Source organism: Alternaria hordeiaustralica (assembly GCF_023758085.1).
Source record: "Alternaria hordeiaustralica strain BMP 2776 chromosome Unknown scaffold_12, whole genome shotgun sequence".
In the NCBI taxonomy this organism is placed as follows: domain Eukaryota; kingdom Fungi; phylum Ascomycota; class Dothideomycetes; order Pleosporales; family Pleosporaceae; genus Alternaria; species Alternaria hordeiaustralica.
In genome coordinates, this window is record NW_026056784.1 from 651,225 (window position 1) to 672,386 (window position 21,162).

A 21,162-nucleotide genomic window follows, 5' to 3' on the forward strand; every position below is an offset into this window, starting at 1 on the left:
TACCTATACGTAATTTAGCTATTTTATACTTAGTAATTTTAATAGTATTAATTAGTTAGATTAAAACTTTACCTTTTAAAAGCCTTTAATTTCTTAGTATATATAGAAAGTATAGAACAATTAGTATAATTACTAACTTTAGAAAAGAGTAAAGTTTCTTATAGAAAGAAACGCGCGTTTTATAAAAAGAGCGTAAGTAACTAAGGTTTTATACTAAAAAGCTTAGAAATACCTACGCTAAAGGTGTAAAAAATTTTTAGTAACTACGTATAAATATAAAATAACTATATTAGTAGTATTATAGCTATTACTACTCTAAAAGTTTAATTATTAGTTTTACTACTCTTTTAACTATATATTTTATAAATTATAGAGGTTTTCTAGTAATTATAGTAATACTATAATTTTTTAAAGTAACTTTATATTATAAGTTAATTAGAAAAAACTATACGCTTACTTATAATAATAGAAAGAAAATATAATAGCTAGTTATACTACGTATTCTATAGTATAAGCTTGTATTTAATAAGTATTTTATCTATAACTTATATTATTATTCTTACACAAAGCACTAGCTATCTATATATTTTATTTTCTTACACTACTTTAATACTTTAAAGTATAAAAAAAATAGTGTACATAATTAATAGAGTTATTTCTCTAAATACTTATTATCTCTATTACTATTACTAAAGTCTAGCTAGTTATAGATACTGCGCTATTTTATAGTAATATCTACGTCTCTAGTTATTAGTACTCTCTTATTTCTATTCTCTCTATATAAGAATATATCTATAAACCTATCTTCTAGTAAAGTGTATACCTCTACTACTACTAATTTATTAATCTATTATTATTCTTTATAAGCTTTCTCTACAATCTTCTTCTAAGGTAACTACTTCTAGGTCTCTGCCTTTTTGCTACGCTTAACTATTCTATAGTATTCTAGCTAGAAGCTATTAGAAGAATAATACGTCTTCTATATAATAACTATAGTCTTTTTATATATTAGCGTAATTATATTAGTTTCTCTAGAAGTTATATACGTTTTGCTTACTCTAGTGCTTTAAGTATATTACCTAGAAGTTAGAATCTTCTTTAGTAGAGCTCTTGTAAATCTAAGGCTAATAGCTAATTAGAATATTTATTCTATTAATCTATAGTAGTAAAGCTAAGCTAAAGTTCTAGTTATATATAAGAGTTTTAATATTATTACTATAAATCTTCTATTCTCTTAGATATAGCACTATGCTAGGTACTACTATAATACACTAACTACTTACTATAATAGCGCAGCGCTTAGAGCTATTATAAAGGCGCCTTAAAGGTATTTAGAGTTCTAGTATTATACTCTAAGTACCTATAGTAATACACTTAGTGTTACTAATATATTACTAGTTATTTAGCGCAAGACCTATTAGTAGTAGGTCTACTCTAGCTCTCTAGTGTAACTAGTAGTAGAGAGCTGCAAAGAGTGTAATATACTAGTGTAGTTCTATATAGAAAGTAAGTAGCTACTAAAGTAGATCTACTCTTTATAGTAGTAGTATTAACCTTCTATTATTATTAAGTTTAGGTATAATACTCTTATAAATACTAGAATATTTATCTATTAACTTCTTACTACTAGCTTACTAAAATTATCTTAATAAATTTATATAATATAAATATATGTAGAGAGAATTAGTAGTTATAAGCTCTTCTAGTGTATAGTAGTGTATATTCTATTTAGCTAGGCGCCTTACGTAAATATTAGTATTATAATATAATTCTAGTGTTTTTATAGAGAGCTTTTATATATAAACGTGTAGATTATAAGGTTTTATCTTATAAGGTAGCTATAGGCTATAAATTCTACTACAGCTCTATACATCTCTCTTATATTAGCACTAATATTAGTATTTTCTATATTTTAGACTATATCTATTAGTAGCGCTACTACTATATAAGGTAGTAGTTACTATTTTCTATAGACTTATTATCTACTAGCTATAGTTATAAGTGTAAGTAAATATATAGTTAAAATAGAGAGAATATCTTATTTTATATAAGAATTCTAAACGCGATATCTATTAATAGCACTAGAGTAGCTAAGACTAGCTAAAATCTAGCCTATAGCTAATAGTCTATAGCTACATTTTATATTAGAACGTTAGTGTAGACTCTAAGAGCTGCTAAGAGCTTAGTCTAGCTAGGCATACCTAGTGCTTAATATTAATTAGCTAGTAATAACAAAGATTACTAAATAAAAGACTAGAAATAGTAGCACTATAATAAGAAGGTTAGAGTCTAGAGTTAATAAGAAGCAGGCTCTTAGGTCTATAGCTTCTATCTACACTACTCTACTAATACTTATAATATATTACACTAGTATTACTTTCTAAAAGCTCTAAGATACTAAGAATTATAACTATAGTCTAATACTTTTATAATCTTATTTAGACTATTACTTATAGCGTTAGCGCTAATAGAGGTAATATTTTAGATAGTACTAACCTTAAGATTACTAAGAAAATAGCTAAATAAGATTAGATTATTAAGAATATTAGAGCTAAATCTAGTAAAAACCTAGAAATAATAAGTAATTAATAGGCTGCGCTTTTTACTAGCGTCTAGAAGAACGTAAAAGAAGCTTATACGCTATATACCTATAAGAGCTATACCTTATATATAACGCTCTTCTTACCTAAACTCTTTAGTTTTAATAAGTTTATAGTTAAATTACAAAACTAAAGGCTTTTATAAAGTAGTATTATCTACCTAAGTATTAAGATATTAGTAGGCTCTATAAGTATACTTTGTAGGTTCTATATCTTTAGATCTACTTTAGCTATAGAAAAAAACTCTATAGTCTCTTAGTAAATATAAGAGTTTTAGTGTATAATAGTAGCGTTAATAAAGTAGATAATATACTCTATAAGAAGAGCTAACCTTTTAGATAGTCTACTACCTCTACTATATAAGCTACTACTACGTACTACTATATTTATAAGCTTAGCTAGTCTAATACTATATATATCTAAAATATTAATAGCTCTTAGTTAGAAAATCTATATAACTTAAACCTTATCTAGCTATATATATAGTCTCTTAAACGCTAAAAGGTATATTAAAGCTCTATAATACTAAGGTAGTAATATTCTATATACTAACTACTCTAGGCGCGTAAGAGTATACTATTATCTAGTTAGAAGGCTATTACTAAGAAAGCGCTTAAGTAGTTATACTAATATAACGCAGGCGTAGAGTATAAAGCTAGAATTAACTAAGGTTCTTTTAATAAATCTAAAGAAAGACTTTAGAGTAGATACTACTAGTAACTTATAATAACGCTTGCGTATATAGTTACGTTTTATTATCTATTACGCCTAGATAAAGTGCTATATATTTAAGTATAATATATCTACTAGCAGAATTATAAATTAGATTAAGTTAAACTTACGCTAAGCTTCTGCAAAACTATATAAGCTAGAGGTAAGTTTTTATAAATACTAAGGTTTCTATATAATACTTATAGAGATGTATAGACGTTAAGCTCTTTATTTTATATTTTAACTAGAAGAGGCTATAGATTAATATATCTACTCTATTAGTAGAGTAGCTTACTACCTCTAGAATTAAAAGAGAATACCTATTTATACTATTTACTATATTTAACTAACTAAAGCTTATAGATAGATAATAGAAGAAGCTAGTACTATTTACTAGAAATACTAAGCTTTTATACGCTAATGCTCTGTAAAGCTATATAATCTTTCTCTAAAACTTCTACTATAACCTATATAATATTAGTAAAGAGGTTTAGCTATATAGTAGCTACTTCTTTTAATAAGAGGCTATATAGTAGTATATAATAAATAAGATATAGAATATTATTATACTTATTTAATAGAGAGGTTAGAGTAAGAAATTTAATATAGAAATAATTATTTAGTATATAATTAGCGTTTTTAACAAGTAGGCGCATAGCTAGATAGACTACCTCTATCTCTTCTCTAATAAGAATAGCCTATATTATATATATAAAAGAAGCTATAGGTATAAGCTCTAGCGTAGTTATTAGATTATAGACTCTATAATAAAATTCTTATAAATACTAATAAATTTCTCTTTAGGTCTAGTAATATTACGTTATGCATAGATTAGCGCTCTCTAAGCCTATTACTATAAACTATATAGTTCTACTACGTTTTTCTATCTTATAACTCTAAAATTCTCTATATACTCTATATTATAACTAATACGTTGTAAACATAGATATAACGCTCTATATCTATTATAATCTCTACTCTTCTTTATATAGTCTTTTACTTTTCTCTTTAACGCGTTTTATTACTAGTAATAGCTTTCTAATTAAAAAAGAATAGAAAGCTACCTAAACCGCGCGCGTAAGAAGTTAGTAGAAAGTTCTAGAAGTAATAGAATAAGCTTACTATTTCTAAGGTTACTACTAATAGAATCTAGAATATCTATAATATTCTAGATAATAAGCTAGCTTCTATAAACTCTAAGCTACTATATAAGATTTCTATTAATTCTGCACTATATAAGCTGCGCAGAAATAATAGAGTTTAGTAGTAATAATCTTAAAGCTCTTATTACTTTCTATTATACTTACTCTTACTATCTACACTTAATAGAGCTATTAATAGAGATAGAGGTAATAGTGCTATACTAGATAAAGACTAGGTAGCACTAGTTAGTATATAATAGGCTTCTACCTTATTAACCTAGTAAACTTACGTAACTATAGCAAAAGCCTTAGAAATTAAAGAGTATAAAAAGCAGAATAGTTAGCTACCTAAGAGTAGCTTTACTAGCTCTAGAGGCTACTATAAGACGTGTCTACTAGTAATTATATTAGAGAAAAAGACCTAAGAACTCTAAGATAATAGAAGAAAAGCTTTAGTAATTCTAAGAACCTATAGCTTTTGCGACGCCTACTTATATTAACTAAGTCTTACTTTTAGAGTAATAGTAATACCTACTCTTACTATTATAGCTATAAGATATTGTAGTCTATAAGCTATACCTTATTATCTTTAATATTCTAGCTACTAACTCTTAGTACTATAGCGTCTTGCTATAGGTAATAATAGCTCTAATAGTACTAAAGATAAAGAGCTTCTTCTATATAGCTACCTCTATAAGGTATTTATATTAGAGATATAGTATATAAAGAAGAGGTTTTTTATAGTATGCACTAACTAATACTTATTTTTTCTAGTCTTTCTAATATTAATTCTTATAGAATATAAAGAATAAATAGGTAGAGCTTAAAAAGGTAAGTAGCTAGGTAGAGTATATTAGTTCTAAAACCTTTAGAAAATATAAACTACTACTTCTCTAATTCTAGAAGATAATGTTTAGGCGCTTTAATTTTAATATAGTAGATTATATTACATAGTATTTCTAGAGCGCCTTCTTATTATTAATAGATATAGCTGTTTAATTACTATAGATAATAGAAAATAAGACTTATTACTTTTAATAATAAAGAAAAGCGTACTACTACCTATTTTTATAAGTCTATATTATTATAATAACACGTCTATAGCTAATACGTAATACTAGAACTAAATTCTAGTTATATATAGTAAGTATAAAAGAAGTGTAAGTAAATATAAAAGTAGTTACGTAGTATATAAATATAGTCTATACTAGATATTTAAAGTTTATCTAATCTACTACTTTAACTACTCTTGTAATATCTAGGTTCTACTATTATAGCCTTATTTATTATAAGATTCTATTCTATAGTGCTATATACTAACTAGTTATCTACTTCTCTACTTACTATAGAAATTCTACCTAGTTCTAAAGCACTACTACTTTATAGTAACTAGTAGGCTAGCTAAAATTTATAAGTTCTTTTTAGCCTTTTCTCTAGTCTTTTATTTTAAAGCTTATTAATTCTAATTATATTTTTCTTCTCTATATTAGAGTCTATTATAATATTTCTACTCTTAGCTATAACCTCTAAATCTATAAGCTTTCTCTTTTATTTTTTTAGTAGCTACTTTAAATAGCGTAAAGTTAGCTTTTAATTTTTATTTTATATATTATATTTTACTACCTACTTACTACCTTTTATTTTAAAACCTTATACTTTATAAGCTTTACTATCTTTTCTTTAGCCTCTTTCTTGCTCTATACTAACTACTTTATTTTCTAGACTTAGCTTTATATCTAGTAGAAGGCTCTACGCCTATAAGTATAATAATTATAATACTTCTTACTCTACTACTATTTTACGTGTCTCTTAAGTTATAGAAAGAAAAAGTCTATATAAAAAATAGCTATTTAGAGTAAATACCTTATTAAGACTAAGAATATTATTGTAAATAGCTATTAGAACGCGCTTAATATCTTTTAGACAATCTTAGTCTTGTACTAGTAACTTTAGAAAGAAGAATAATAGTTAAGATATATATATAGAGAATAAGTTTTATTTTATATTCTATATAGTAAATATTAATTAGACTATAAACGTAGTAATAAGAATATTAAGCTCTAAACTTTTGTCTCTACTAAGATTACGTCTTTAAAGAGCCTAAGAGCTATATTTAGATAGCTACTCTACGCACTAAGTATAACGCTAGATAGACTAAGCTAAACTCTAGAAGTAAGAGTAAGAACGTATATTTCTAGACCTCTTAATTAAAATCTTATTTCTTCTAAGTAACTCTTTATATCTACTAAGCTAAATATAATATAAAGAATAAAGTTATATAAGTAGAGCTCTATTCTCTTATTCTCTTTCTTCTACTACTACTTCTCTTTTATTCTATCTCTCTAGTACGCTTAGCTCTTCTTTTTCTTCTTTCTAATATCTACCTAGCTCTCTATTCTAAGCTCTTAGTTCTTCTAGTATCTATGCTTAAATATCTATAACTTTATCTATATAAAATCTAATATTCTCTAACTAAATATATAAAAATTTAAAGTGCTACTATAGCTAATCTATAGTAGCCTTATATGCAGCCTATTTCTTCTTAAGATCTAGTTTCTTCTAATTATTCTAGATAGAATGTATAGAAATGTATAGCCTTTATAACCTTCTTATTTTCTACTCTATTACTATAATATCTTAGTAGATTTTATACTATAGTTACTATCTAGTATATATACTTTTCTTAGCTTATACTAAATAGCTATTATAATTTTAGATACTCTATATCTATTTCTTAGTAATTCTAATCTCTACTACTCTAAATATTAGTAGTATTGCGCTTTAACACCTTAAAAGCTTTATAGTAGAGTTTACTCTCTTCTATATATATAAGGTCTTCTATACCTTTTTATAGTAGCTCTTAAAAATACTAAGAGAATAGTATTAATATTTATAGTCTATACTACGCTAGATAAAGATATACGCGTAGTAACTATACTATAAAAACTAAAGTAGTTATATACCTAGTATAGCGTAAGCCTATAAACCTTCTCTTATATCTTCTAAGGTTATAATAGCCTTTTAATATTTACTTCTAAAGCGTTATTTTTGTAGTTAAGTTAAAACTATAGCTATTAGTATACTTAAAGAGTATAATAGCTATAGTATAATAGAAGTTATATAGTTAATATATAAAGAGAATAAGAACTAATATATTAAGTATTATTTAAAGCTTAATACTTAGTATTTCTAAAGTCTATAGTATAATTTCTAGTAAGTCTACTAACTTTTATTTTATTTATAGCTCTAAGAAATTCTATATATAATAATATATATTACGTAAGTATTTATACTTAACAAGAGAAAGCTAAAGAGTATCTACTCTCTCTAAATATATAAAAAGAAAAGCCTATTAATACCTACTCTTTTTTATATACTATTGCTATAACTCTGCTTCTATATATAGTACTTCTAAACTTACCTTAGTACTATATATTATAAAAAGAGGTATGCGTTTATAAACTCTATTTTTAATAAGCTTTTTAACTCTAGCACCTATATAGAGATACTAACCTAAAGTTAAGTTAGCTTCTAGATTTTAGCCGCGCAGGTTTGTGTTTGCAACTTTACCCCTTAGCGCCTAATTCTGCTTCTTCCCCGCAGGAAGGCTATGTTAATTTCCCCAGGAACGCGGCTATGACGAAATCGGCCCGCGTAAGCTCACAGAAGCTGCATACTAGTCACATCTGTGCCATGGAGCGTGACGATCAGCTGTCGCACAAGGTTGTCGCTCTCAATTGCAGTTGTTCTTCGTTCGTGTTGCACCGTGAGGCATCCAGCTCCGTCGCAAGCTGGAAGCCTCGGTCGTCATAGCTCTCAGAAGCGCGACTACACAATCTCACTTGACAAGGATCAGTCGAGTTAAAGGCACCGGCAAAAGTCGCCATTCGCGGAAAATAGCGGAAAAAACTAAACGCGCCGCCTTCACAGGCAGAACAACGTGGAGATGGCTTGTTGTTTACGCGGAGAGCGGCTGGGGTGAAGTATCCCTGCCGATGAGCTTACCCGTTGAGGCGGAAGCTTGAACCACGCCACATGTCGTGTATGCAAGGTCGGGATGGTATACTGCATGCAGCAATGACACCGCCATCTGCATCATTTTACGAAGCAGCTCGTCATTCATCATCACGCCCTGATCATACAGATACAACATGATTTCGGAAGACATTAGATTAGATCGCGCCATGTTCTGTTGTTCTACGAAGAATCGTTACATACATGAGTCGGGTATTCTCGTCGATTATAATCGTACACTCCTTCTGTAGCTCCAACTACTACAGCACTCGATGGAATCTGCTTCATTTTTGCTGACGCTTGCAGTCATTTTCCATGCGACCTGCTCCGTTTTCGTCCCAGTAGAGCGCGCAAACTGGCTAGCTGGCTAGACCTAACGGTATTCCGCATCTGCACCAGGTGAGAACGGCGATCCGAGAGCTGCATACTGTCGCCTCGATCCGTCTAACTCCAACTCGTTGGCGTTATTCCAGTGTGAATCGGCGAAAGAACGTGAGGGAGGAGGGTACTGGTACGATCCATCAAGAACTGGCAAAGCCATGTGTACTGGCACGTGAACACCTCGAAGGCCAAGTCCCTGTGTAGTGTATGGGTACTGGCGACCGTATGCAAGAGACTCCTCACGACGATCATCTGAAGCGTTCTGCCAGTTGGTGATGTACTGCCTGTTCTGTTCAGCAGCGGCTGCCTGAGCATCGAGATGAGAGACCACTGAGTCGATGCGTCCTTGTGGTCGTGGCGCGTCGATCTCGGATGCGACGTTGACAGCAGTGAGCAGGTCATCGAAACTTGATCGGGTAGGCAGCCGATGAGAATGATAAGAGCTCATGTTTTCGATAGGCTGCTCACTCTCTTGACGGGGCCGCGAAGTGTCGGCAAAAGAATGGTTGCGGTCTTCAGAGGTAGGTACCATCGAAGGCACCAATGGGGCTTCTTGGGTCAACGTCCTCGGTTTCAGAACGGCCGATGAAGGCTTTCGTTGCGCGACGCCCTCTCTGCAGCTCGGATGCTCGTTCCAGCTCACGTCTGGCTTTTTGTTCTTCGCCCAACAACCGCTAGTTGTCTCCAGATCATCAAGCTTCTTACCCCAGTGGTGTTTCTTGACCTTTGACCTGCCGGAAAATCCCTTGCCGCACAGACTGTGAATGTAGGGCCCTCCTGTTCCTTGCGACAGGGTGTTTGCCTCTTTGATCTTCTTTTCCGGCTGGTTTGGGACTGAGAGTCGATCAGCGATCTCGGCATCTTCTTCTCTTGGTTCCTCCTTCGCCTGAGCCTGGATTGTTGAGCTTTGACGACGACGGCGTTTCTTTGATGGAGGGGGCATCTCGTCGATGGGCTGGCCGATGGGTACAGCGACGGGTACTCCAAGCACAGATGGGCTAGCGGTGGTAGTATTTCCCTTCCTTGGCGAGAGAGCTGGAGACAGTTGGGTTTGGTAAGAGATCGCTGGTGAGCTGAAGTGATTGCCTGTGGGAGACTGCGCATGATCGAGCATCGGACCGTTTGTGACGGGAGACCAAGGCTGGCTATAGTAGGTATGATCATCCTCGTGCCATAGTGGAGAGATTCGGGGTAAGCGCATCTGAGGCTGATGAGCCGGCTGCAGGAATTGAGGGCTAGGGCTAGGTTGTTGGAGTGGCTGGCGGAACCCAAAGTCGAAGTCGCCCACGCCTGGAGGTCGACGCACGACGTCAGTATATGTCTCACATGCATTCCGTATAGTCAGAACTTACCCCAGTAGGCCTCTCTGTGAAACAGTATGTTCAGAAGATCTTGCTTGAGGTCTGCGTGATCTCCAAGCGTGTTCCTGATCGCAACGAGTGTGTCTTTCTTCGACATCTCTCCAGCTCGGAATGTACCAAGGATGTTCAAGATGCTGATGACCTCAGTCGAATGTTCACCGAATCGGAGCTTCGATAGTCAGTCTCAGATGCTACAGGAATGCACCCTATTTAAAGGAAAAACTAAATACCCTAGAGCCTACATTAAGATAAAAACTTATAAAGTTAGTAGCTTAACAGTAACGTAGGCTCTTAGGTGTTTAGTTTTTCTCTTGTATAGGGTGCAGGGTCTAAGATAAGTGCAAAAGCAACGACGCACCTTGATGTTGTCCAGGAATATGTAAACGACCTGCCCGATAGTCGGTTGATGACCACGACTCACGTGCTCGTGTCTGCCGTTGATCGTTCCGGAGTGGATCATTTCGGTTGGGTGTCGCGATTGCTGCGCAATATTGAGCATGTTGTCGCTGTCGAGAGCTTCCATGACGTTCGTCCAGGCGGCAGCACGGTCACTATCTCTTGGCCACAACCTTCAGTCCAGTCTCAATACCGGCGTTGATGCGAGATATTTGCAGAATTGATGGGTGCTGGAGCCTCGTGGTACAGGCGCTCGGTCCTCAAATAGCCGAGTCTGGTCTGTGAGCAGCGATTGCACCTTCCGGTGAAGTGAAGATGAAACACGTGAGTGCGGCTCGCCCACCGCTTTTCGGTCTCGCGGAGGCGGAAACGCAATATCGCTCGCACCTCATAAAAGGGAAAAACTAAACAGGTCTGCAGACTACATTAACCTAAAACCTTGCAAAGAAGGTAACCTAAAGTCAACGCAGGCTCCTAGGTGTTTAGTTTTTCTCTTGTATAAGGTGCTCGTTTGTATAGTGAGTGGAAATGCGCGGGCAGGAGTCTTCGCGGGTTGTTTGCACATACTGTGTCACAAGCAGGGTCTTCTAGGCCCCATTGGGACGACTGCTGCATCTGAAGGAAGTCGCGATGACCGCAGGGGAACATCACACTTCTCCCCAATGGATCAATCTAAGGCTGCTGAACAAAGCGACAGGCATAGACTCAGATCAAAAAGCGCGGAGTGGGTAAAGTTTGTATACGTACGTTTGAGATACTAGGTCGCATCCTAGAAACTGTCCTCCAGTGTCACCAACTCGATCAAAATCACTGAAGAATCCTCATACATTACATTCGCGTATCTTTCGATGCAATCAACCGGCCTCTGAAAACCGTTTGGCGAGCATTCCCGGCATCATACACCACCTCTACCACGCTCTTTCTGCAGTGCCAGCCACTGTCCATTCGGTCGAACAACACAAAGTCGGCAGGCTGACCCGGCTTTAGGGCGAGAGACGTCGAATCGCAGCCAATAGCGGTCTTTGCCCGTGTAGATACGGTTTCCTGCATGGTTAGCATGAGCAAACGGGGTGTTGAACGGCTGCTTACATATAGGAGTTCAGCGTCTTTCTTTGTACCAGCCTGGTAAAGACCAACACCTAGTGATGCAATGCTCTAGTCACGGTTTCAGCGACATTTCTGTATGAGCATGTATGCGAGATGTCTTACCAGAGGATCGCAGTTCCCGTACGGTGTGAACGCGTTGCCCACGTTATTAACGGCAATGGCAGCATTGAACCCGTACTCGTTGATGAGTTCAACGACCGGCAGAGTCCCGCGCACATTCTCTGGTGTTCGCATCATGAACAGGTCGGAGGTCGGCAGGCCTACGAAAGAGATTGGCAGGTCGCCTACTTCTTGTCGCAGATGCGTCCACTCGTCGTTCCGGAATCTCGTCAATCTGGTGCAATGTCCTAGCGTGATTTGCCTGTCTCCCGCCTTTTCGTTCCATTTGAGCTCTTTGAACATGTCCAGGGTATCCCAGACCAGTGGCTTTTTGTCTTCTTCCAGGAAGTAGTCAAGATGGAGATCTAGATGCTTCTGATATTTGAGTGCTAATTGCGTGATCCATTTCACGTTATCCTTGGACTTTTGTTCATCATCCTCGACATATGGTGTGCTTCCGAGCACAGCCACCTTCTCCAACGAGGCAGCACTGGTCATCAGCTTCCTTACTTCCTCACCCCCGTCTTGACCAGAGAATAGCGGGAGCTGGGCGAACGCGCAGATTTGCACTTCACAGCGATCCTTGAACATTTCTTTCAGCTTGAGACCTGCGCCCAAACATTTCATGTGCACCACCCCATCCACTTCTACAAACGCCCGCATAGCGGTCACACCATGCTGGATACTCTCTTCGATGAGACGCGCGCCCCTCCTCAGGAGATCATCTTCCTCAAACCTTGACTTGGCCTCACCCGTCATCGACATGGCTTCCGTGAAGTCGCCGCTCTCGATTTGTAAGTCGCTGAATTTGGGGTCTTGTAGGAGGAAGCACTTGTCAAGGTGGATGTGGGCATGACAAAGCGATGGCGCTATGAGACGATTGCCTCCATCTAGCGTGTCTTCACTGCGCGTGTCCGAGTCCTTGACATGGCTGTCTACCGAAGCAATTCTCCCATCGTTGATCGTGATGTCCCAGAGTGTCGACGACGGTTTATCCGGTATACGCACGTTGGTAATTCTTCTGAGAGGTTTCTTTGACTTTTGGTCCTCCATGCTTCCTTCTCTTCACTCACGCCAAAGACTAGAATGCTGGGTGTCGACTGGCCTTGCCTGTTAGGTGCAGATGGGAGAAAAAGAAAGGAAGAAGGAGACCAGGGGACAGCGATAATGACGCTTAGATAAACTTGGAGGATACTAGATCGCTTCACTGAACGAGCGTCAATGAGTGCCAAGACGGATGCTGAAGCAGTGAATGAGACGGGGCCCCAATAGCAGCGAGAAGCACCTCTTGAAAGCTGCTATTTTACATCACACGCGGGTCCCTGATGTCGATGAAGCTGGAAGTAGATGGAAAAGCTTGTGCAGTCGAGGGCTGGGTGGGGGTGATGCCCCGCATGGCCTATAGGGGGAGCTAGAGTATCCGTGCATGCACGTAGTCGTACCTAACCTCGACGCGTCTCGAAGAAGTTACCATCCTATCCACCTTCCATCTCCACTGACGCGCTTTCATCGCGAACTTCGCTGCCGTTCATTTTCGCACACTTTGCACCATGCAACCGAACTATCAGGCACGGGGATATAATTATCCGCAACAGCACAATGCAGCTACGCCATCCCGGCGACCAGGTAAGTACCCATTGCCAACCACAGCTTCCCCAACACGCCCCATCGCACCGACCGCCTGCGCATACCTTCCGTAAAAGACGATGATTAGTAGGAACGACCTCGCTCACTTGTTTCGCAACCCAGGCCCCATTGTCCACGCTGCGCACCCGGCTGCGCAACCGCAGTACAACAACGCCAACATGCAGGCTTCGCAGCGCGCCGAAGCTGAACGCCGCGAGAAGATGCGCCGAATCGCGAAGAACCCGACCGATAAGAACATTCCCGAGGGCGTGGAAGACGTGTGCATCGGCGACGCCGTAGCCCGCTACAAGGAATTGCGCGAGGTCGAGCGCACGCTGGATGCGACCATGATGCGCAAGAAGCTGGATGTCATGGACTCAAAACACCATTCGCGCGCATCGCGCTACGGCACCATGCGCATATGGATATCAAACACCGCCGAGAACCAGCCTTGGCAGAGCACCGGCCTCGACGCAGACGCTTTCGATTTTGACGGCGAGAACAACGCGACATACCGCGTTAAGATCCAAGGCCGCCTGCTCGACGAGGACGGCGACGAAGGCCTCGAGGAGGATGAGGACGAGGAGAAGGACGCCGATGCTATGTATGTCGACCTTTTACTTGCGCCGGCGCCAGTTCGAGCGCCTGTCGGTCGGATTTTACCACGTACAGCAAAACTGACTAGCATCTAGGGATGAAGACGGAGCCGAGAAAAAGCCAGCCGCGAAGCCCAAGCAGTTCTCACACTACTTCACGTCCATCAACATCGATTTCGACCGCGCCAAGAGCTTACAACCTGACAATTTCACGCAAATCGAATGGAAACGACCCGAGAACCCCACTGCGAAGGAAGCCAACTTCAGCGAACTCGAGTTCGAGCGCAAGGGCGACGAGAACATCAACATCACGATCAACCTACAGCGGTACCAAAACCCCGAGGTCTTTCGCCTGAGCAAACCTCTCGCCGAGCTGCTTGACACCGATGAGGAGGATCGCGCTGGTGTTCTCATGGGCATCTGGGAGTACGCGAGATCACAGCACCTACAGCAAGAAGACGACGAGCGCAAGTTTGCATGCGACGCGAGGCTGAAGGCTCTCTTCGGTGGCCAGGACCACTTCTTCTTCCCGAACCTGCCCCAACTCATCAAGCAACACCTCACGACTCTCCCACCAATCCAACTACAATACACGATCCGTGTGGACAAGGATTACATCTCGCCAGCTGCCGACTCCGGCAAGACCCCCTCCGAACCGACCGTATACGACGTTCAGGTAGCACTCGAGGACCCGATGCAGCCGCTGTTCCAAGACATCCTCCGCCGACCAGATAGCATACAGACCCTGCAAGAGATCCAGAAGATTGACGAGCAGCTCGTGCTGTTGATGGGTGCAATCGGACAGTCGAAGGCGAAACACGCCTTCTTCACCAGCATGTCCAAGGACCCCGTGGCCTTTTTCAAGCGCTGGTTGTCCAGCCAGAAGCGCGACCTGGAAGTGCTACTCGGCGAGGCCACACGAGGTGGCGGCGAAGACGTGTCTGGCGAGGAATGGCGACGAGGCGGAGCTGATGGCGTATGGGGCAGTGAAGTCGCAAAGGAGAGCGTGGCCTTGTGGCTCGCCAGGTCCAGCATCAAGCCTCATTAGGTAGAGGCCTTGGAAACTCAGGCCTTGGAAGTTCAGGTCTTGGAAACTGAGACTTTGAAAAAATAGGAGCTTGATGGCTTGCTGCTTTATTGGTTTTCTTGCTAGGTGGTAGGAGTTTGCGCTCGTGTTATGGAGAGCCGCGTGAAAAGACGGCGTTCATATTCGATACCCAACGATTAGTTCCTTCCTCTCAGCTTCGACCTGCAATGTGACTTCCAAGGTTGAGACAATGCGGCTTAGTTTCGACCGGAAGCAGCTAGCGGGGTTAGTCATCGATCTCCCGCCTTCCGGATGCCAGAGTGGTATTCTGTGTATCTGGTACCTCTGCGGCACGAATCAAATCAGCGACATTTACCCGGCATCTGTTGTAGTGCCCGCTCGCTTCTTAACACAGCCGACGATGCTGTTGCCAATCCATACCTAGGTATCCTGCTGTCACCCGTTCAGTCGCGGTCTTCCGTCCTATCAACTACGAACCCAGAAGGCACGATGCATAGCAACAAAGGTTGGCCAATTTGTCGAAGCATACTAGAGGCACGCTTAGCGCTTCAAGGCCGCGTTCAGATACCACGAGGCTGAAGTATGGCGGCAATATGTGGATTGTCCAATGACAAGCCCTGACAAAATCAGTATGCCTCCAGCTCTTCTCAGCCTTGTGCCATGCCGCGTGCAGACCTTCCCAAATCGTCTCGATTATATCGCAGAACCTTCATGCAGATATCATTCTTCCAGCCATCTAATGTGACTCTATCGATCGCCGTCACTATGCCTCCAGCGTCCGTCGTCGTTGTTATAAGTACAACACTGTGAGGACGTTTCATAGACGTTTCTAGCTCGAAAATCATCTACCAGCCTCTACACATCATGGCCGTTCTATCGAATATCAGGACTGTACCACGGTCGCTTCAGCCACGCGCCACCACTAGCAATGGTCTCGGAGCTGGTGCAATAGCTGGGATCGTTCTGGCATCTATCTTTGTTGCGCTTCTTCTACTGGCCATTATCTATGCATTTCAACTGGGAAGCTGCATCTTCACCAGGGCGAGGAGTGTGTCAACATCGATTGTAGACAAGGCTGAGAAAGGTCATGCTTGCGCAAAAGATCTCTACACGGCTGGTCGGGAACGGAATCGTCAGCCGCCGGACCTACAGAACGCGGCTCACTATGGCGAGCTGGGTTCAGAACTTCATAGTGAATCTGGATCGACATTCGCTAAGAACCAACGGGAACGCAGAGAGTACATGAACAAAAACTGGAGCGGATACACGCCTTCCCCCACCTTGGAAGTGCCCTGGAACAACGATGCTTCTGGAGAACGACCATCGTTCGCCCATGGACCGACGAAGGATAAAAAGCCAGTCGTGGTGGATGCGAAACGCGTTCTGGGTATCGATGATGCCTCATACTTGGACGAAATCACATCTCTTGGTCGTAAGTGCTCTAATGACCTAACGGAACTTGAAGTGTGAAGCTTACATTACTGTAGGTAAAGAACCATGGATTACCGCAGCTCCGGCCTGTGTAGCTTCAGGTTCTCGAACGCCAATTTCCGAGGCTGAGGGCTCTTTTGAACCTACGCAATTACCTGAAGAATCTACATTCGGCTATTGGAATGGTAGACGTGACGTGCTCAAAAGAAGACCTATGGATGGTGCGCCTGCACTACCATCTCCTCTCCGGAGATGTGAAAGTAATCTTGCTGCCTATGTCGATCCATGGGAAGTTGAGTGCCGGCCCAATCCAGTTATATTTGCTCATTTGTCAAACTCAGTCGAGGATACTTCGAAACAAAACACAAGCAGAGAGACGAAATACGATGCAAATCTGGCAGCGTCGTCAAACTCCGGAGAAGCCATTGACACGCTTTGCCCAAATACGAACAGCTTCGAATCTCTTCCGGATCTACATGCCCCACCCACAACAGTCGATCTTGGAAGTACTTTGATAGGGCGTCGATCTATCGATGCTGAATCTTCAGATGATACGGTACCCACCCTGGTATCTAGTATATCGGAAGTTTCAGCAGATGATATTTCACCTGTCACAACGTCAGAAGAATCTTCACCTTTCAAGAGTAAAGAGCGGTGCTTAGAAAAGCTTGGGACGGTTGAACTCATCAACTTTGCTGCGATTGTACCGGCGAATGAGCCCTCAAACAGCATCGAAGATGACATCACAGTCGCCTTGTCGTTAAGATCTCACGTCTGGACGAACAGCGGCGCGATAGGGTCTCCTTCGCCGGCAACACCGCTTTCGTCATTGACCAGCGTATCGACGACAGCGGAAACTTCACTGAATCCTTCGGAATCAACTGAGATAAGCACTGATATGGCGTTCCCATGCCCTTCATGTCACCTTAGCTTTCGAACATCAGGCCTAAGAAGGTACGTAGACTTGATGCACAAGCAATCTTCAGATTCATACTAACAAAGGACTTGTCAGAAACCACCAGAATCGTAAACACAACCTCCGATACTCCTGCGGAATCTGTAGCTCAAGGTTCGGGCTACGGGCAGACCTCCAACGGCACGAAAATAACGTTCATCGATATGATACGCGCGTCATTCCTGCGAAACTGTTTCGATGCCCAAATATGGACTGTACGACTCCGGGAAAGACATACGCCCGGAAAGATAACTTCACACGACATGTGCAGCGTTGCGAGAGGACCATCGCTACAGCGAATCCAACGAGAGTTTGAGCTTGGAAAGTCATAAGGGCGATATCTGCGCCAAAGACTACGAGCCGAGCACGGAATGGGCCCACATGCAGCCTCGTGAGGCATACCGAGTGTAGTTGGAGGACTCCAATTTGCATCAATCACAGGCCCAAGATTCATCAGAGGCGCACCATATACACACCTATCCACCTTGTTGAGTGCCCTTTGTATGGCTGTATGTGGGCATTGCGCTTCTCCGGACGTATGCTATAGGGCAACCGTTCAAAGAGGCGGCGTGAATGTATCGCCTCTCACGATATATGCCAATAGAAAGCGGAAGACATGTCATCTATCTTGATTGTATGAGGGCAATCTGCATTTGCATGCTGTGCAAGATGGAGTCCTTCGAGTTGGCGCGACCTGCACCTGTGATTGGCTCCGTCCCAGCAGTATGAGTATGCCTCACTCAGCCTCATGGTCTATCAGCATACTTTATAATTATAGTATGGTCTGTCTCTGGCTGCCTCAAAATAACTCTTTCATTGTTGAGTAGCCTTACACCGGCGATATGGCCCCCATCGTCTTCGCTGTCCGCTCCGCAATTCTGCAGGATGCTCCTTCTCGGAGCAAACGAGCCTTACCTGCGGCCAACGCTCCTTCAACCGTAATTGGCATCACTGTCTTAGTCACTTGCTGTGCCGTTGCTATTGGAGCAACATGCTGGCTATTCTGGTGGAAGAGAAGAAGGGGGACCAAGACGCAGTCAAGCGTGTCCGAGCTTGGAGGGACAATTGTTCACGAGCTCAAAAGTGAATCGGTCGCATCTCAGCCCGCATCTGAGCTCATACCCGAGCCCCAACCCGAGGTACACGAGCTAGCTGCAGCCTCAAGCTTAGCAGACGAAAAGGCTGCCCTACCACCTGAATACTCGGAACCACAACACTGCCAACACCCGGCCTTAAATAGAGCTCCAACGTCTCAGCCGACCACTTCGACAACACTTGACACTTCAAAGACCGAAAAGCGTAGTGCCATCGAGCGGATTCTTGGTATTAGCACGAGGTTTGGCTTGGAACGATCATCAATTTACGGAGGTAAGTCTGGCCCTAGCTACTCTCTGGCGTCAGCTGATAAGATATTTGCAGCCCGACCAAGCCTATATATTGCTCCTGCAAATGTTTGGAATAGTAACAGTTCAGGAATCTTGCAGAATCACCCGCCTCAACAAGCTTATGTTGATCCACATGAAGTTGAGTTTCGCCCAAACCCCGTGATTTTCCCAACATCACGTCCCAGCCCATCGAACAAACCAGACGCGACTTCGCCTATCGAGGTGATCTCAACTATCGAGCCGCTTTCTCCGGAGACTGAGGTGCAAAGGCTCGGCGAGTACGTTACGTTCGATTTTGATCTGCCTCTACCAGAGACAGAAATGTCTGATCACAACGAGCTCGATATGCGCCAGCCAACGCCTGATGGTAACGGAACATACATCGATACCACACAAGAAGAATCCACACCGCCGCGAAGTCACGATCTCGCAAAAGCTCATTCAGACGATGAGATGGAAATGCAAATTGACCATTCAAGGGGACCCAGTATCCAACGGGAAACGATATATGATGTAGTCTCGAGCGATTCTCCCGATCCAGGAGCAGAAGACCATGCTTCAGTATTCGTTCCAGCATCCACTCCCGACCTGGCACCACGCAAGAGAGTAGCAGGCCGTGACCTAAGCCGGTTAGAGACCAACAACTCAGAGGCTGAGTCATTCGACAACCGCGAGCGCACGAATATCGATCGGTCAAGGCAACGGCGTCGTCACCATCAGCGTGCTTTGATGCCTAAAACGTCTTCACCACGGAGCACGAATGTCACAGCAAGTCCGCAGTCCAGCAAGTCCACGCCTGGCTCTGCAAGAACAGACTTGAGTTTCGCTTCGACAGCCACACATATACCCTCGCCAGGTTCATCGGTTATCACAACACCGTCAACAGGTGCTGACTCTCCCGCGACACCGTTCACCTCGACAGACAATAAATTAATCTGCCGAGACTGTGGGCAAGTGTTCAGCACTCCAGGCCAGCAAAAGTAAGTAGCCTCATTTGTTTCTCAGTGTCAAGACAACCTTCACTTCTCATCCAAGCATACTAACTTCTTCCCTGCAGAAAACACTACAACCGCCAACATAATCTCCGCTACGTCTGCGACGTCTGTTTGCGCCCTTTTGGGGTACGAGCCGATCTCGAACGCCACGAACATACGGTACATGAAGACCTATTCCGGTCCAATAAGCGCTCTTGGTGTACTGTACCTGGGTGTCCGACGCCAAATAAGGAGTGGAAGCGGAAGGACAACTTTACGAGACATGTGAGGAGCTGCGAGGCGAAGGCGGCGGGTATGGCGGGTATCTACAGGGGATATGGGAAAGGGAAAGAATTAGCTTTGGATTTGTGACAACGTCGTTTGGCTGGTTTAACAATTTGTGAAAGGCTCGATTTGGTAATGCAGGTAGCAATGCGCATATGTGATGGGGCGTGTGACTTTGCCAAGAGATAACAGTATGCCTCTTGTAGCCTCGTGGAACAGTGATGTGACTGAAATCTTGTCTTTCATCCTCAGTCTTTACTTTCTTTCTCTCGAACACCATTAACATTCTGCCTGTGTTGCGAAACTTCTTCAAGCCGCCATGGTCGAATCAAGAATCATTGGCCTTGTTACAATCGTCGTCGTCGCAGTACTACTGGCCGTATGGGCTCTATTTGTGAGCAACCATTTTCAGCAATGGCGTCGAAACCAGAACCAAACCCTACCTGGACCAGCGGGAAACGAGAAGAGAATCACGTTGAGTCCGAAGCAGATATTGGGGCTAGATGATGACACATATCTAAGGAGGCTGCCGCATGACGAACGTTAGACCTCCCGCTACCAGTACAGGCAGTAACATACTGATAGTGTGTCATCAGTGTCTAGGAACCCACTACCCATCAAAGTACATCCTGCTCGACAAGAGAGCCATTCGGAAAGCAGTAGACGCGATTACAAACGGGCTGGCTACTGTCAGGATCCAGGAGTCAACCCATGGCATGTGGAGTTCGAGCCCAACCCAATAATCTTTGCCCATCTCGCGCCGCGAATACCCCGACTACAGACCCAGCTTCCAAGATACTCCGAATCATCGAACGATATATGTCCAGATGAAAGCGAGACTGTCCCAGCATCATCAATGGTGGACACACTTTCGTCGGTTGACAACGCCATCAGCTCAATCAGTGTTTTGGACTCAGGTTCGAGCCAAACATCAGAAGACAACCGATCAATAGAAGTTGTTACGAGAAGACCAAGAAATGATCCACACGAGTAAGCTTGACGCTGGGTATGCCTGACAAGCGTGGACTAAAACAACTAGGCAAGTCCCGCA

The 21,162-nt window shown here is 41.7% G+C and overlaps 3 protein-coding genes across 3 annotated transcripts; 1 reads left to right on the forward strand and 2 right to left on the reverse strand.

Moving 5' to 3' along the window:
• Nucleotides 1–8,840: 8,840 nt before the first annotated feature.
• J4E84_006482 (uncharacterized protein) lies at nt 8,841–10,306 on the reverse strand (the record flags this gene model as incomplete). Its single annotated transcript, XM_049389071.1, has 2 exons — nt 8,841–10,138; nt 10,201–10,306. The coding sequence occupies 2 exons, from the start codon at nt 10,304–10,306 to the stop codon at nt 8,841–8,843; spliced, it is 1,404 nt and encodes a 467-aa protein (XP_049243345.1).
• Nucleotides 10,307–11,433: 1,127 nt separating this feature from the next.
• J4E84_006483 (uncharacterized protein) lies at nt 11,434–12,864 on the reverse strand (the record flags this gene model as incomplete). Its single annotated transcript, XM_049389072.1, has 3 exons — nt 11,434–11,649; nt 11,695–11,760; nt 11,815–12,864. The coding sequence occupies 3 exons, from the start codon at nt 12,862–12,864 to the stop codon at nt 11,434–11,436; spliced, it is 1,332 nt and encodes a 443-aa protein (XP_049243346.1).
• A 546-nt stretch (nt 12,865–13,410) lies between these two features.
• J4E84_006484 (uncharacterized protein) lies at nt 13,411–15,081 on the forward strand (the record flags this gene model as incomplete). Its single annotated transcript, XM_049389073.1, has 3 exons — nt 13,411–13,437; nt 13,515–14,041; nt 14,130–15,081. The coding sequence occupies 3 exons, from the start codon at nt 13,411–13,413 to the stop codon at nt 15,079–15,081; spliced, it is 1,506 nt and encodes a 501-aa protein (XP_049243347.1).
• Between the last annotated feature and the right edge of the window lie 6,081 nt (nt 15,082–21,162).